Below are 18,445 nucleotides of genomic sequence, written 5' to 3'. Positions count from 1 at the left end.
GAAGTACACCAGCCCTGGGAGCATCTATTTAACCTGTGCCATTGCATAACGAAAAGATGGTGGGGCATGCATGCATTCTCATTTTATCATAGGAATGTCAGAGGCACAGAAGATGCTAGAATCATAGACTCATATATACAGATATACAGAGGGACTGGGCCTGCCTTAATTTCATTCATGCCACACTATAGCTCTGGGGCCTTAGAAAATTCACTTCTTCTCATAAGCTATCATTTTAACAGTGCACAGTAATCCATGTTCCCTAATTGAGACTTAACCTGCAATGGACTGTAACTGAGCCATCAGACTGAGGTAGAGCTGTCTTCCTATTGAAGGGACAGCCTGGCAGCAGATTTGGTAGATGGCAGATGAATCTATTTAAACTCAGCATTATCAGTTGGAGACAAGAGGGAGGAAGAGGAGGTGGTGAGACACAGATGCTCAGTCTGGGAAACTGTGATGGGGATGGTGTCCGCATCCCCTCTGAGACTCAGTCTACAGCTTCAGCTCTCCTGATTGGAAGCCCACTGTCTGGTTTCTTCTGTTAGCTCTTGAATGCTGTGGATCAGCACCCGCTGGCCCTTCCCTCTAGGTGTCTCTCTCCTTGCCATAAGCCAGTGGATCACATTCCAGTTTAAATGAAATCCTGGGTTTCCTCTCCATTGATAAATCCCACATTCCCTGACCTGTGATAGTTGGTGTACATTCTTCTCTGCCTGGTTGGCCTTTCTGCTCTGAGTCCCAGTTTCCTTTTGATGAACTCAAGTTCTCCTTTTTACACTCAAGTGCTCAAATGCCTCCTTCCTTTGAGACACATCCCCTCACCATTCTGTTTTGGCCCCACTGGACTCTTTGCGATGGTGTTGATGTGTTCCATTATAGTATGATTCTGAGCTTCTGTCTCCAGTGTCCCTACCTTTGCATTCCTCCATAATAAGGCCTTGTCCTTATTCATCTGGATACAATCAACCCTTTTATCGGTGTCCTTCGAGTATGACATAATTTTGCTTAGAAGGAGGTTAACAGCACCATTGACACCAATTTCACATTCACTAATGCATTTATTCCCAGGCTGAGTCTACTTTTTATAACATTGTAAGAGCATAACACTCATCCCCCAGTCTCTTCACTGTGCTCAGGAACTGAGGCTCTTTAAAGAAAGATAATTTTACTGAGGCTGCCCAGGTTTGTAAAAGCAGAGCTGCAAGCCAACTTTAGACTCTCTCATTCAGCCCAGGCTTTCTCTCAGCCTTACCTGCTCAGCCAAGAGCCTCCAGGTGGAACTCAGCCCCTTCATGGTAGGCATGGTGCTCTGTGCAGCGATAGGCCAGGCCATCTTTCTGCACTAAAGCTTTGTAGTAAAGTCAACCACACTATTGGTCCTCCCACCAGGACCAATGTCCATCAGTGGCCTGAGCAAGTTGAAAGAGTAGGTCATGGAGATGCTGGTGTTCTCCCAGGAGCTCAGCTCTGTCTTCTCTTACCCTGGCACTAAACTCTTCTCTCTGTATTCTTGACAACTGCTTCTGTCCATGTTCTGCCTTTGCTTATGTTGGGGTAACATTTTATTGGATTTTCTTGGCATTTCTGTACCCAGGCTCCTTCATCATTCTGAGGTTCTTCTCAAGCTCCTTGTCTGGATGAAGGTACCCAAACCCCCTGCCAACTGTTCTTCCTCTTGCTCTGGTGAAGCCAACACACACACACACACACACACACACACACACACACAGAGAGAGAGAGAGAGAGAGAGAGAGAGAGAGAGAGAGAGAGAGAGAGAGATATGAACATGATCTGGCACAATTAAAGACCTATCCTTGGGCTAACTTACTTTACACCTCTGGTGTATTGATCTTTTTGTTGGAAAATCTGGTAAAGGCATTTTTTTTCCCTTGAGACGATGGCTTCGGGTACAGCAAAATTACATCATCTTTTGCAAGACCAAATCCTTGCTCTTCCCGAGGCATCCTCAGAACACATGGCTTTCTTTCCACTATTGTTTTTTTAAAGATGCCTATTTGGGGTTTGATAAAACTTTTTCATCAGAAACCCATATATTCACACATAAACCCAATGTTTTCACAGAGATGATGTGGCATGATTAGCCATGAATCCTACTCATAAATATAGCATGTCAGATCAGCTCCCTCTATTCTGGATTGGTGGATGTGGAATGAGCCAAGAAACACACTGGGCAGACCAGAGCTTCCAAGCTTCCTGCAAGCAATGATTATCCCTCCCTTTCTCCTGGAGTCACAGTTAGTTAAAGAGTAAGGGCTTTGGAATCTGGGAGTCAGAGGTCAACTACTGGGTGTCACATGTATCTAGGCATGGTGTTTGTTTCCCTTATGCTTCAACTTCTATCTTCATAAAATCGGGGTTACACTATACATATTTCCTGTAAGGAAAGCAAACCAAGAATGTAGATATGCTAACTCCAGACTCCAAACACACACACGCATACACATACACACACACACACACACACACACACACACACACACACATTTAAAAGGGATAGGGAAGGAGGGACCCTGTGGAGAGTAATTTGAATGATAGAGATGACATATGAGCTACCTAAGGTTCAGATGCTGGAAGTAGGCATTTGGAGATGAGGGGATGCCAGGGCCTGGTAAATAGCCAAATAACCATAGGTAGACAGAATAGACAAATGAGTTTGGTATCTCTTAGCAAGTAGACAAGGGGACTTACGAGGCAGGGACGAGTGGTATTTGAAGCAGACCCTTTAGCACAATAAGGGAGAGTCTTCCAGGGACAAAAAGACCCTGCTGCAGAAATCCTGTTAGAGCTCCAGGTAAACAAGTTTTGTGTTGTGAGGAGGGAGCACTGGTCTCGCTGGACATTGCACACTGGCATTTAAACATGATTATTGGGGATGGGCATTCACAGCCAGGTCTGAAAGGCAGGTCCTGGCTCTTTGGAGACCCATTTTAAGTTTGAGAAAACTCAGCATCTCCAAATCTGCCTGCTGGTTGGGTAGGGTTGCCAAAACTGACACTGGTGGTCACAACCTACTCAGTTCTGAGCAGAGTGCTGCTGGCAATGAACTTAGGGCCGAGGGAGAAGAAACCTGGAAAATGCTCCCCATTTCAGCTCATTCCCCATTTGGACAAGAAGATGTCCTACCAAGTCTCACGGGATGTCTAGGTGAATCCGAAACTGCCCAGGTTATATCGTAGTGCTGCGGCTCCAGTCCTGCCACTTGTAATTTTAGTTCTTGCCTGGCCTCCCCCCAGGCTAGTTTGAATGCCTGGGAAGAAATACTAGACTATCCATTCTCAGTTGTACAGATAACAGAGAGACACAGAAAGCTTTAGAAAATCAGAGTATATCAGCAGAAGCGTTGGGAATCTTTTACCAGGTACTATTCAAGATGGATTTAAAGGACAAAGACAAGATGACAACTTAGAAGACTAGTTCTCCAGTGGTGGGGTGTGCTAGAGATGTTCAAAACTGGTCAAGGTGGAATGATGAGAACTCTTCTGTAAAGACTGGGAGGAGGCCCAAAAGGTATCAGGGCCCATTTCTTCCCTTGTCACTGAGCATGCTCAGATCCACAGAGCTACACTATACCTGGTGCTACTCCTCACCTCACATGCAATGGCAAAGCCCAGGGAGTTTAATATACTGACAAAAGGTGAGGCTGAGAAACCGGTCATGTGGGCTTCCCCCAAACAGAGCCTTGAAAGGCAAGGAAGAGAGGGTCTCCACCACCTGTTCCCTAGTGAAATTTCCAGCCACTTGTATGGTTGTCCAAAGCTTGCTCAAAAGAGGGGTGGGATCAGTAATGGTTCCTGCCTTAGAGACGGCAACATGAGTATAATGTGCAGCATCAGCAGCCAGGTGCACAGACTGAGGAAAGATACCGCTCTGCTTTGCACCATCTATGGACCTCAAACTTTCAGGCTGGAATTTCGATCTTACCTTGACCATAGGCAAGGCATTTCACACACACACTAGTAATAAAACTGGAAGACACATGCACTTGACCACGGGAATACCTCCACATTGTGTATATACACAACCCCAACATATCCCAAAATCTACGGCTCAATGAAGAAAATCATATTGCACAAAGTACATAAAAGCATTTATTTAAAAAGTAAACCCTGAGACAGAACTAAGTATTTGTGTAATAAACAGTCACAAATGTAGACCTGGAAGAATGCAGGAGGGGCTAGGTGAAATAGTGGGTTTCCTGCAAAGTAACCAGGAGCAGATTTATGAATATTTAATACTCATGTATTTTATAGCTTAAAATATTTTAGCATTTATGTTTACTAAGACAAAGGGTGCATACTAAATAGAGGTAACATGGCAGTTCCTTCCTAACTGGGCTTCTTAAACTGTGGGTTATAACAGAATTTGAAAGTGCTGAGACCTTTCATTGTTGCCAAACTCCTTACCACCTTCAAATTAGAAATAATTTTTTGGTAGACTCAAACATGCTTCAGGCTGTGCACTTCCCGATGCAGCGCTTTTGTGCTACATCATGGGATCTCACCCTGGCCTTGGTGCTGCACCCAGTGTGTCCATTCTTGACTGCACGTTACTGCACCACTCAGCTCCAGCAAACGGAGCCTGAACACTGTGGTTGAGATCTGAGACTACTGTGTTCTAAACTGCATGGTAATCTGTTCACTCTTAGGATTGCTACTGATCTTTGAACACCCTTATAACGTTCCTTTGTGTTCAGGGATTATTATCTTTAAGCTCGTCTATGCCTCCTCATTTATTTTTCCAGGTTTCCCTTCACTCCACCCCCTTTGGATGCATTTGTGGTGTCCATGGCTACACACTCTGCTGTCCCATGCTGTCTGCTTACTGCCCAGTTAAGATCAGCATGTTATCTAAACATGTTATCATTCTTTGCACTGCCTTAAACTGTAGAATAATGTCAATAAATGGTATGATAGCTGACATCCCTGATCTCTTTTATGTTTTTGAGACAGGATCTCACTATGTAACCAAGGCTGGACTGTAACTCAGAGATCCTCCTGCCTCACAGGTATATTCTACCACACCCATCTTTGACCTTTAATTTCACTGGGGACCCTTACTGTCCACTGGAGAGGTTTTTCATATTAGTTATTGGATTGAGGTAAGTTTTATTTTATGTGTGTGCTGGCTAGTTTAGATTGGGGAATAGGCAATCTCAATTAAGAAAGTGCTTCATAAGCTAAAGCTGTAGGTAAGCCTGTAAGGAATTTTCATAGTGACTGATGAAGGACAACCCAGCTCATTGTGTGTAGACATACCCAGGTAGAACAAGGCAGTAAGCAGCACCCCTCCATGGCCTCTGCACCAACTCCTGCCTTCAGGTTCCTTCCCTGACTTCCTTCAATGATGGACTATGATATGGAAGTGAAAGCCAATTAAGCCTTTTTCATCCCAACTTGCTTTTGATTACAGTCTTCCATCATAGCGATAGCAACCCTAGCTAAGACAGTGTGCTAAGAGCATATTCTACCTTCTAATACCTCTCCTCCTTCTCCCTCACCCCCAGGATTTAACTCATTGCCTAGCACATGATAGCCAGGCAGATTAAAGCACTCTACCACTGAGTTATATCCCCATCCCTCACCTTCTTTTTAATAATACTACACAAGGTCTCATGAAGTTACTGAGTTATTTAGCTCACTCTGGAGCCTAGACTGACCCTGCATCAGGATCCTCCTGAGAACTAGGAATTATAAGCATGCCCTGCCAGGCCCAACTCTCTAACATCTTGAAGAGGTTAATGAATTGCTCTGATGTCTTTGATGGTCAGGCTTCTCTAGATTTATTAATTGTATCCCAAGGATTATCGAGGCTGTAATTTGTACCCTTCTATTGATGCTTCACTGTTCTAGCTTTCAAATATGAATTGAGAAGCTTTGTGTCATTCAACAGCACAAATGGGGCTTCCTTCTTTGGCTTCACTTTTAGCTACTGTAGGCACTTTGTGCCCACTGGGCCTTCCATCTCTGCTGATGCTCTTCCACCCACTGCCATTGAACACTTCCTGCTCAATCACTCATACCTGAGCACCCAACTCAACAAGTGCCACGAGATTAGCATAAACCCTCATGGTAAAATCAATCTTACACTAGGTTATGACTCTCCTAACCTCTTCTCCTCTTACCAGGCTCTGAATGCCTTGGAGCTACCAGAGTTGTGCATTCATTTGCTTTAAAATTTTAAATCTTCAGAGCTCATCTCAGGAGCTGGCAAACAGCTTATGCTTAATAATTCTTTGCTATATGAATAAATCCTTGACACATTTTTGTAGTGAAAATTTTCAAAGATTTGTGTGTATACTTCTTTGTTTGTCTTTGATAAGAGAAGAGGGGGAGAAATCCCTCTGTATTCTGCACTTCTGCAGAGTTACTGTGCTAAGATAATGGGTGTGAAAGAGAACTCTAAGTGTAAAGTAAAGAATTAAGTACAAATGCACACCACAGCTTATCCCCTTTCTTTGGTAGTAACAAAGGCAGGGTGACTGAGCATTATTGCATGTGTAGAATTATCAACTTTATTTTTCATAACTGCCCCCAAGTTGACATGTGCATGCATTCTAGAGAGCTTAAGTGAGTTGTCTGAGCTTGAACAACTTGGCAGACCCAGAGAGTCAGAATCTAAAGCAAGGGCTTTCTGGATTTGGAGCCCAACATCTGAATACAACTCTCTTGGCCTCAGCAGTAGTAACAGTGCCCTCCACATAGATGCGAAAAGAGACAGATGCCAAGCAGAGAGTGACAGCTTGCTCTGATACATGATTTCCCAGGTTTTGCTTACTCTTAGTGCCCAATAGGAAGATGGCAAACTAGCATCCAGCTATTTCTTTGCCATCTCTTCTTGGTCTGAACATAGGCTAACAACCGAGTCTCACTTTATTTAGTTTATGCTAGGGCGTGCTCTATCCTGAAGGGATAAACAAGGTTGTGGGACACTTGTGTGCTTTCTCATTCTTTCCACAAAAGTCTAAAAGGGCACAGGACAGATAAGAGGAAACACCGTTCCAGCCACACTGACTTCCTAGACTAGTGGTTTGCAACTCGTGGGTCATAACCCTTGTGGGATCCTCCAGGTCAAATATTTACATTATAATTCATGACAGTAGAAAACTTATGGTTATGAAGAAGCAACAAAATCATTTTATGGCTGGGGGATCATAGCCTGAGAAATGACTGAAGGGCCACAGCACTAGGAAGGTTGAGAACCACTGTCCTAGACACTTACGCTCCACGCCCTCAGCTCTTCACTGAGTTGTGATCCCATTATGTGAGATGAGAGAGGCATCGGCTTATCCACATCAAAGCCTAGGTACAGTAGAGTTGTTATAGGTACAGTACCAAGAGAGATGGTTTGACATTTCACTGCTGACAATGTGCCAGCTTCTGGCCTGCCTATTCTGCCTCTAGCCATGCAATGGGTTCTCCACACCAAGTAGTGACCCAAGATTGAATGACAGACGTGGCAAGAGGTTGTTCAGAGGATTAAAGATCCAAGTCACCAGAGGCTGCCATCTCACAGACCATTTAAACATATTTCACTTGGCAGGTGTTAATATTCTTCAGCAGAGAATGAGCAGGAAGCCTGTTCAGAAAGATTCCTCTTCAGATTTCTGTACCTTGGAAGATAAAGAGAGTGTGAGGGTCTTGTTTTGGAATTTAATATTCATTGGACTGGGTTAGAGCCCTTCCTGCAAACAGGAATAAAACTGAATTTCTCACTTTGTTTTAAAATAACTACAAGCATTTTACTATAGACTCAATCTCTGTACCAATCAGACAGAGTAATATGAGCTGTGGTTTTTCTGATATAATAGCCATAATTTGGAAGTGGACACAGAAGCATTTTACAGAAGGACATGGTGGCTTGAAACTGCAGGAAGAGACCGTCCAGAGCTCCGCCCCCCTCTGGCTGGGCTCTCGGCCATCAATGCCATCAACGCAGAGCTGTTCTACAATGTGAGGTTCAGTTTCAGAGCCTGTGAGATGGAGGAATGCGTCTTTGCTCTCAGGCTTGGCTAAGGACTTGGAAAGGACAGGAAGTAAACAAGTGGCCTGAAAAGAGCAGGAGCAGACAGTGGCGACCACTACTCACACTGGGAGAACTGGTCATGGACTGGTCGATAGCTGCTCACACCTGTTCCCACTATCCTTGCCCATCGCATCTTTCAGGCATCATTGCTTCCATTTCCCTCGAATTTCACCACCTTTTAAAGACTTTCAAAGCTCTGAAGGTTGATTTCAATGAAACCTGTTTTTATTCCCTGCGTTTTTCCGACTGTCACTCTCGGGTAAAACAAAAAACACTCACTGTCAAAACAACAAGGCTTTGCTCTCAAGCACAGAATGAAAGAAGGTATATCTGCTTGATTTATTTTGGCAGATGCCTCACAGTTAAATAGGGCACCTTTTAATTTGTCACTTCTTAAAGATTCACTTAGGCTGGCAAAGTAAATCCCCAGGGCTCGGTTTCAGCTCAGTTTGAACGAGTTGGGCAGAGAGGTTTATACCCTACCCTTTGAGCACCCACCCCTTCTAAGGTGCTAATTAAAGAAGCAAGTGTTTATTTGACAACTTCAGATAGGCACACTTAATGGTCTTTTGTTTTTCCCTTAACCCAGAGACATTTAGAAATCAAACTTACAATCAAAGCTCAACTAGAGGTTTGCAGTGAGAAAGTGTTTTCAATGGTCCCGTGGAAGGCTATCAAAACAGGGGCTCTCAGACTATTTTACAGTAGAGATCAGCTACAGGGAGAGGAACTCAGCCATCAAACTCTCTAGGCTGTCGTGCAGCTGTGAACTTCCTTGTCCTTGTTTCTTTGCCTAAGGCTTCCGTGATCACTCGCAACCACACTGGACACTGGACTGTTTAGAGTGAGTGGGAGAGGAGGCAACATACATGGAACATCTCAAACCCACCAGGACACACCAGTTGCTCAAAAGGGTGCATGGCTTTCATTACTAAGGGAAACTGCTGGAACATCTTGGAGTTCTGCCACCCAGGATTTAGTATTTCTTGCCCCCATGGGAGCTGTTTCTCAGTCTGCTCTGAATTTCCCTCTGCTGGATTCCAAGCCATTTCTCTCCTTTTTTCAAAATTGGTGATAACATCTGTTTAGTCTCTTCAGTGTAACAAGGCCAGATTAAAGGTTTGTGTTTATGCAAGCATTTACACAACCCCTGTTAGACAGAAGTGGGGTTTGGCATCTCAATCACCTAACTGAAATGTAGTTCAGAATTGGATATATAAACTGACTCAGTTGCAAACACGTACACACACACACACACACATACACACACACAGCCCACATTAATATGTAGATGCATTTTGGGTTCTTAAATATACATAAATTTCCCCTTTCCTCAGACTCAGATTTTCTAAAAATGTGCGTGTAAACTACTCAAAAGAGAAACGAATGCTTCCTTAAGACCCTTGGAGCAAACAAGTTTTGAGGAAGGCAGGAAATTCCATAGCCGCCATCAGTAACTACAGTTTTCCAGTCCACACTTTGGTAGACTTCTCTACCTCTGCAAGCTACACACAACCTGCCTTTCCAAACCATTCTAGGTTTTATCCGTATGAACAAGTCGGAGCTCTCCACTGACCGTGGACCATCAGCGAAGCTTGCTCTTTCCATCTCAGAGCCAGGGAAACGGAGCTTGTTTTCAGGGGAGATGGAATTTTTACACGGGAAAGCAGTTCCCCTTCCAGTCCCTTGACTGACCAGCTAGAAGCTTGTGGAACAAAACCAGGCTAAGCTGTTGTTCTCAAACGTGTTTATTTGTAACCGTTTTACATGGCGTGTTACAGAAATTAATGGAAAGTTTCTAAAAATTTTGCTGTTCTGTTGAATGTATTGTACATAAAGTTAAAAATAATATGTCCATATATGTTAACAAACTGTCATCTGAGGTAAAGTAGGTCTAGAAACGGACTGCAACAGTCATTTTCTCTTTCTCATCTTTATTAAAAAAATATGTGTCAGAACGCAGAAATTGAAAGGAACCGAACCCACGGAGTAAACATTTCCTTAAAAGAAGGTGCCCGGTACGTTACATGATGGGGTTTCTGTAGACACTGGGATGGATACGAGTTATCAAAAAAGTCTTGTGGTAGGTAAAGATCAAAGAGCTATGGGGGATGGGGACAGAATGACAGGTGGCATTTCCCTGGTTTCAAAATTTAAAGTGACGAATTTAGTGCTAAGAGGAGGAGGAAGCAAGCATTGCACATGAGAATCTTCCTACCTATCTAAGCAGAACTGTGCAGACTTCCCATGCTCTTTTGGTATTGGTACCTCAGCTCCTGTTCCAACATGTCACCATATTCCTGGGATAGGGGGGCAGGGGTTCTGAACTTACCCAATGGTGCTTAGAAAGGAAAAACAAAAACAAAAACAAAACCAGTATTCTGCCAATGGAAATATAGATGGCAGTTTAAAATCTTGACTTGATCGCCCGCCCTCATTTTAATGTGTCATCTAGGTATCTTCCTTAAGTTCAGATCCAGTTACTGTCATGTTCAGGGAATGATGGCAATTGGCTGGGTTGTCACCACCCTCTTTAAAGCTAACTGCAGTTGGTACACCTGAAAATAGCGTCAGAGTTCACTTCGCATCATGGTACCCCAAGGGATGGGGATACGGGTATGACACCGATGGACAGACTCAGATAGCCACACTGAGGGAGGTGATGGCACCATTCATACAGACCCAGCACCATGACCCCATAGCCACTGAAGTTGATTCCCACAGCAACTGCCTATCTTGCCAACACTTCAGAGAAGCAGGACTGCTTTCAGGGCAATTTGTGGCCATTATACCTCCCATTTCTGCTTTCCACAAGAGGGTCACCTCATCATAGCACAGATACATTGTCTGGAGGAATCCTGTACAAACAGGTAGCAGCTTCAGAGGGCAATGGACAACCCTTCTTGTTGTCTAGTTCTTGGGACCTTCCACCGTAGGGTAGCATTTCCATAGTAAGGTGGTAATTTCTAGTGGACATATGGTTCATTTATCTGTTTGGGAAAATTATATTCCAGTATAAAACGTGGACTCTAAATAATGACAATCATTTTGACATTGTATTGTGATTTTTGTGTGAAGAGCCACTTCATCTTCAAAATCATTTTAGTTCCTATAGATAGGAAGAAGTCAAAGCATACTGGCCAATTTCAATCAGTCATATCAAGGTTAGTTTGACTTTTCAAATTTTAAAACTTAATAGTAAGAGTAATTACTCCCAGATCCAATCACATGATTCTTGTGGGTTTCCTTCTTAAACCACTACATCTAACATGTAACTGCATAGGAGCACCAGGAAAACACATCTGACCTGTATAACAGTTCTCTATAGGGTAAAAATATATAGATTCTTTATGAAAGCTGTGTGCTAAACATAGGAATGAACACTAGAACTTTGTCCCATGTGTGTAAAAACAGGAAGTATAATCCTTCTGGTTCATGTACGGCCAGTCCCATGATTTATGGACGAGTATGTGGGAGTGGAGAGGTGAGTGACTTCCCAAATCTGAAGGTCAAATCTTTCATGCGTGAGCCTCCTTTCTCTTTCACTGGGTAGAGGGTGAAGACTCTCCAGAACAGCTGGTGGTGGAGCCCCACCTCCTCCTGTTCACTAGCTGCTATTGACTCCTGCCTGTCTGGGAACTCTAGCTTCCTACCAGTCTTCCCAGAAACACACCTGGCAAGTGAGCCCGGTCCATCATGCCCGTTGCACCTTATGCTCCATCTGCTACCTTCTCTACAGTGTAATGGTATTATTAAAAAGCATCTTTATTGACATTTATATTTACAAAAAAAGGTGGTGGTTTTTTTTTTTTCATTAGAACGCCTTAAAGCCATTTCCCTTAAAGAGTTTAATGGTAAGGTTTTCCTTTTCAAGTTAGAAAAAAAAAATCCCATTTGAATTTTCTGATGTACAAAAAGAGATAGAGATGAACCATTTGACCACAGAATCAGTTTGTTACATGGAATATTTATGTTACCATTAGAAAGTTGGTTTCTAAGATCCAAAACCACATTAGCAGAATTGTACCAGAATTATTTGGCAAATGACTTTTCTTTGAAAATGGCGCATGGAGAAGACACTTGTCTGCATAGTATCACAGCAGCGAAGTATCAGAAAAATAAAGACATCATTTTATTGTACTCAAGAGTTCAGAATTTCTGAGGAAACTGGATGCATTTTCCATCTTTCTCATCAATGGGATTTGATGTCCTTTGCTACCCCCAGAATGAAGGTTCTATCCAAAAGCCATCGTTCTTCACCATGACACAGGACAACTACAGAGTTGTTTTGGCAACATTCTTGATCATAATGAATCACCAACCACTTCATTGCCTTGTGATTTCAAGTTAATTCACTTCATAAGAGGCTTTCCCTCCCCCATTTAGACTTCTTCACCCATTTCTAAAAAAGTCAAAAGCAATACAAAAATTTGTACACCCATTAATTCTCAAACAGGACAAAGAAAGGACAGGGGAGACAGGATGGCAGACCAGGCCCTGTGGAGAGATGCCACGCACGCGCGCACGCACGTCACCACAGCCAGAAGGCATATGGATGACACTGTGGTCACAAAGGATCCCTTGCTTTGGCCTCAAGTGAGTCAGTGCCAACCTTGTCGCAATTTTCTGATGCCTGCCACTCCCAATCTGTGGTCTCTACAATGGTCAACAGGTAGCAAAAGGAAAACACAGTAACGGTTTCAAATCCAGGGGCGTCTTAGACCTGGCTGAGAGAGCTCAAGGTATTTGTTGGTTAAGCATTGGCTTGACTGGTGATTAATGTTGGTTTCTGTTTGTTCAGGTTTTTTTTTTTAAGTACTTTTGTGGGTTGTTGTGTTTTGTTTTGTTTTGTTTTGTTTTGCTTTGTTTTTTGTGCTGCCATAGGTATCTGCCATTGGTTGCCAAAAACCACGTTGTTCCCTCTTCAGGTGGTTTCACTGGGCGACTGTGAGTTTTTCTGTGGGATGAAGTGAGGTGAGAGCCCAAGAGAGCCTGTTGTACTGCAGATTCCCATGCCATTCGTGAAGCACCCACCATGAGCTCGCATTGATGCTATTTCTTAGGTCTGTTGATTTTCGCATAGAGAGGCTCTGGCTCCTGTGGACAGAGACACAACAGTCAGGCCTGCCTTGCTAGCAGCAGGCTTGTGAGATGCTTTTAGGAAGGAGCACTCGGGAATGAAAACAGAAAGGTGACAGTTGATGATGGATGACCTTAGGTTATTCTTTTTTTCATTGTCTCCTCATGGCACTTTTTATTTTGGTGACAATTTTAACATCCCTAAGAACACAACAGATTTTGTTGTTTGTGTGTGTGTTGCTGCTGTTTTGGTATATGTGCATATGTGTGCATGCTGTGGAGGCCCGGAGTCAGCCTTGAGTGTTATTCTGAAGGTACAATCCATCTTGTTTTTAAGGTGGGGTTTCTCCTTGTCCTGGAACTCATTGGGTAGACCAAATTGGCTGGCCAGAGAGCCTCAGAGATCTACCTGTCTTTGCCTTCCCAGTTCTGGGATTGCAAGCATGTACCACCATGCTTGGGTTTTTATATGGGTGCTGGGGATTGAACTTATGCTTGTGGGGTACAATTTACAGGCTGAACAATTGCCTCAGTTCCTTGAGGTGGTTCTATCCTTGGTTTTGAAGCTGATTCCCTGGTACAGTAATAGCATGGTATGGTAGAGCAAGCTCGGTAAGTTCTATGTTGTGAGTTGCAAAATACTTATCCCTTTTGAGCCTCAGTTTCTCCAACCACACCATGAGAATAACATTGTTTAATTCTACAAAGTTCTTGAGAGAAGTAGAGATAATTCACAGACAATATTTAGCATAATACTTGGTAGTACTGGAAGAAAGGGCAAAGAGGAGGAGGAGGAGGAGGAGGAGAGAGAGAGAGAGGGGGGGGGGAACGAGCAGCCCTCCCATCTGTAGAAGGTTTAGAGTTTGTGAAGCACCTTTCAGATCTTACCTTCATCTACCTAACAGCCCTGGAAGCAGCTCCTATTCCTTCTGTCCTCATTTTGGAGACAAAAGACTTAAGTTCAAGTGCAGAAAATAAGAGACTGTGGAATGCTTAGCTCTAAATGGGGCACCTACATGGCAGCCCCTCCTCCCAAAGCTTAGAGATCATCTCAGAAGAAGGGGGCAGAAAGCTCTAAGAGCCAGAGGCGGTGGGGGACTACAATGAAGCAGTGTTTCCAGGACACAACAGGCAGTTGCACATAGGAATTCACAGTAGTTGTGGCAGCGTACACAAGACTTGCGCAAGCTTAAGCCAGACAAAATACCAGCATGGAGCAGGGAGGTGGGTGTGTAGTCTCACCCCCTAGCTGAAGAGCTATCAGCACAGTGATGGCTGCTGGGACAAAAACGGTCAGCGTTTTCCAAGGATGTAGTCCCCAAGAGGCCACCCAAGCTCCAGTAGATGGTCCTACATCCAGGCACATATTGGCATTGCTGAGTGGACTCAGTAGGTAATAAAAATAAAAAACCCAAACCAAAGCTATGGAGTTGGGAGGGGACAACGGTGAGTCGCTTGAGGGAGGAATTGGGAGTGGAGAGAATGAGGGAAGGGGTGAACTTGATCAAAACGCATCATTATTTGTGTTCAAAAATTCTCAAAGAATCAAAAACGAAGCACTCAAAACCTTAAGTTGAAAGAGGTTGTACACTCAAGTGCTACATCTTCCCTGTGATCTAGCACACTGTTTGCTCCATGTTTTATCCTTGGAATGGCCTAGAAGATAATGTCTGAACAATGCCTGGCCCATTAGTTTATAGACCAGCATTCTGCAGTGCATCACTCAGTGTTTTCCCAGTGTGACGTGAGGACTGAGTCATCATGCTGGAGTTAAAGGCAGGACTTCACTACCAGAGGCAGTGCGCTCTCCTCCATGACTGGCTACAGATACACAGATGTGTTCCCCTGGGAGAAGAACTTTTGCCTTTCTAGCCACCCTGCTCTGTCATACAGCACAAAGGTTTGTGCCCCCATCCATGGGATCACCCCGTTGAAGGAAACAGAGTTCTAAGTAAATATAATCTGATGAAATTCTTGACTACAGGAAAGGCCTCCCCTCTCTCTATTCCTATTCGTATTGAGTGCCAACTACTGCTTCCTCTGACTTTTACACACAGAAATATGACATAGTAGGTCCTCGCTGTAGGGAGAAAGGAGGGGTTGTCTGGTGAATTAGTGTATGGCTATGACAAGATTTCGAATATCTTTGATATTTTGATCTCTGTGTCTTCAACACACTTCAATTTGGCTTTACTCTCCTAAGGTTGAATTTGACAAAATCTGTAGCAGGATAACCCATTAAGTCCTAATCCATTTTCTTCCAATATCTGAATTATTATGACTATCTGCCGTGAGACTAGATAGAAATGTTGTGTTCTGTGCCCCCCCCCCACCCCGTGTGTTTGCACACATGCATGTATATGCATGTTTTCTTGGCATGAGGCACACTGAGCAAATGGGAATGGGATAGGAAATTTGTCAGGAACAACAACCAGAGAAGAACCATTTCCCATCACGAGTTCGTTCACCCCAATGCTTCCTCCATGGACCTTCTCACGCATCCCATTCTTTCTGGGTTCCCGAAGAAGTCAGCCTGCCTTGATCTCACCCTACAATTTGCTCTATTCCAATTTTGGAAACCAATTTATCCAACTGAGAATGACACCTAAAAACAGAAGACGACAGCAGGCTCAGACAGGGTAATTAATGCCGCGCTGCATTAACTTTCTGCAGCGGAGATAAATATTCACACAGCTCCCGCTTGCCGGAATCTAGCTTCAAATACCCATCACAACAGTGGGAACAACTGCAGTCAGCTCTCAATTATCCCCACTAATGAAGGGGAGCAGTGGTGTGGAAAACCCCAAGCAGCAGATAATCCCAAAGTCTGACGCTGTGATGCAGTATACATTTGGTAGCTGTTACCTTCCTAGGTATAGCATCAGTAGGCTGTAAGAGCCAGAGAGGAGCTAAGAAACCATCTGACCCAGACATTTCTAACCTGGCTTTGGCAAGGTCATGATGGAGACCTCAAGCTATTTTCAGTATTCCAGAAAGTTGAACTTTCTAAAAAAAAAAAAAAAAGTTGCCATACTTCAGAGATTCTGCCTTCTTCTTGGTTAGCTGGGACCCAGGTTTGCCTGTTAAGGGAGGAGCTGCTGGGAGACATTATCTGAAGCTTGGTTCTTCTTTGCTGTAGCTGAGTGAACTTGGGCAAATTAAACAATCCTAAGATGTTATTGCTGCATGAACCTGTGCTAAAAATTGTGTTGCAGGTGGGACAATCAAAAACCCGAGGATAAGGCATCTGCCTCTTATCGTGCATTCACTGAGTCAGGATGTTGCTAAAAGCCAGGTCCCTGATCCTGCTGGAGTGGTGCTCAGTTGCTTAGTCTGCATGGAGGCCCAGTGCAGATTCCCTGGGCAAGTCTAGAATTTTAGCAAGTAGCTCTGTTTCTTTCTTGTCAAATTTGTGAATTGGGAATTAAAAAAAAAAAAAAACAAATGAAGTGGTGTTAGTCTTTGCATATATTTTAGTAGCAGTAGGAGAGTGGTATCATGCTTGCTCCCATTGAGTGATTCTAGAAACACTGGGTGTGAGCTCCATCATGGGCAAGCAATCTAGTCAGTTCTAGAAGCTTCCTGGTTTTGTGCACAGAGTAAGACCCAGCCACCTCCACTCATTAAGCCTTGTCTTTGCTATGTTCTATTCACAACTGCAGAGAAACTACAATTGTCTGTGCAGTCAACATACCATGCATAGTATAGTCTCTTGACTTCTGGTCTACATGGGCAGCATATTCTTGCACCCACTCAAATGGCTGAAAACCATGTTGAAATCTTCATGCCTACCCTGATTTCGCCTTTGACCTCCAGAAGGTACATCCTGCATCCTACTACCTGCTCTATTTGATTGTCTCTTGATCACCTCACATTCAGGTGGTTCCAAAGTCCACTTGCCTACTTCCTGCTCCAGCATGCTATTCAGTGCTCTACAAAACAACTGGGCTATTCAGTGCTCTACAAAACAACAACTGGTCCAACTTAGTTTGACATTTCAGAGTCTAGCTCAGTTCCTCTTCTGCATCCCCATGTCCCTCTGTCTCATCTCAGACAATCTGATCTTTTGAATATCTCTTGGCAACAAGCCTCCCTCTCCATTCCAGTAGACACTGCTCTTAGCCAGACCCTGGTACTTTCTACCACTCCAGTGGATTTCCATCTGGGAAGATCAGAGAAAGTCACTCCATGACGATCTGAGGAAGTGGGACTGTTCACTTCAAAAGCTGAGGCTAGACTCGCTTCTAACTTATACATTCAAATCTGATCTCTTTGTCTTCAAAACTCTTCAATTTGGCTTTATTCTCCTAAAGTTAGATTTTTCAAAATTTGAAGATTTGAATGAATGAACAAATACAGTATTTCTAAGGTTCTGCCGTTCAGTTCTATTTTAAAAGGGGATAATGCTAAGGTTTGTGGTGTGTGACTGTATAGCCTGGAACTTGGGAGCTGAGGTAGAAGGAATTCATGTGAGGTTGGGGCTAACCTAAGCTACATCATTCAATAAAAAGAAAAGACAATGTGGATAATAATACCAAATTCATGTATTTTGAGATTTCTAAACTACCTCCCATGTATGTGTGGGTGAATGTCTAAACATGTATGTATGGGTTTGTGTGGAAATCAGAGATCAGTCTTGGATGAAGCTCTTTCTGAGCTTTCTATCTTAGTGTCTGAGATGGGTCTATCCCTGGGACTTGGATTTCAGTGATTAGGCTAGTAGATGGCCATCTAGCCCCAAGGACTCCTTTGTTCTCACCTCTTAGCACTAGGATTGCAAGTGTTTGCTGCTATTCCTGGCTTTATGTATGGATGCTGGGAATCATGAGCACTGGACCACTAAGTGATTTCTCCAAACCCTAAAGTCCTTTCATCCTCATCACTTGACCATTGGAACACCTGAACAGGGCACTACTGTATCACTGGCCCTCTTCATGGGAGGGCAGACATGCTTGCCTATGGCCACTTGATTTTCAGACTCATTCAGACTCTGGCCCTCTGTTTTCTTTCTTTCAGTCATTAAAAACAAATTAACCAACAGCCCCAAACTGAACACTCACCCTCCCAAAGCATTAGAAGTCCATCTTTCTCTCTCCCTGAACGCTAGGAAACGATCAGGCAATACTTTATATGCTTTGGGTTCCCACTACAGAGATCAGTATTAAAAAAGTGACAGCGACTTATTACTTATGGCAGTATCTATTGTTACAAAGGGAGACAGACCAAACGATTCCTATTGTTACAGATGCTACTTGGACCTGACAGCTGGGGAAGTCTGATAGGCAGTTTATTTACTTAGCCATTTAACCAAATAAATGTT

General features: G+C 43.6%; 1 protein-coding gene across 5 annotated transcripts in view; it reads right to left on the bottom strand.

Annotated features, from left to right (window-relative positions):
• Positions 1-9,790: 9,790 nt before the first annotated feature.
• The window catches only part of Dab1 (DAB adaptor protein 1), an 853,780-nt gene continuing 845,125 nt past the window's right edge, over positions 9,791-18,445 (bottom strand). For all 5 annotated transcript variants that reach the window (XM_029476417.1, XM_029476418.1, XM_029476419.1 and 2 more), the window contains one exon: positions 9,791-13,143. In XM_029476417.1, the coding sequence (XP_029332277.1) occupies positions 13,099-13,143 (45 nt within the window). In that variant the 3' untranslated portion in view covers positions 9,791-13,098. The remainder of the gene's footprint in view (positions 13,144-18,445) is intronic.

The sequence above is a fragment of the Mus caroli genome, chromosome 4 (genome assembly GCF_900094665.2).
Source record: "Mus caroli chromosome 4, CAROLI_EIJ_v1.1, whole genome shotgun sequence".
Classification (NCBI taxonomy): domain Eukaryota; kingdom Metazoa; phylum Chordata; class Mammalia; order Rodentia; family Muridae; genus Mus; species Mus caroli.
This window is presented reverse-complemented; position numbering and strand designations above follow the sequence as displayed.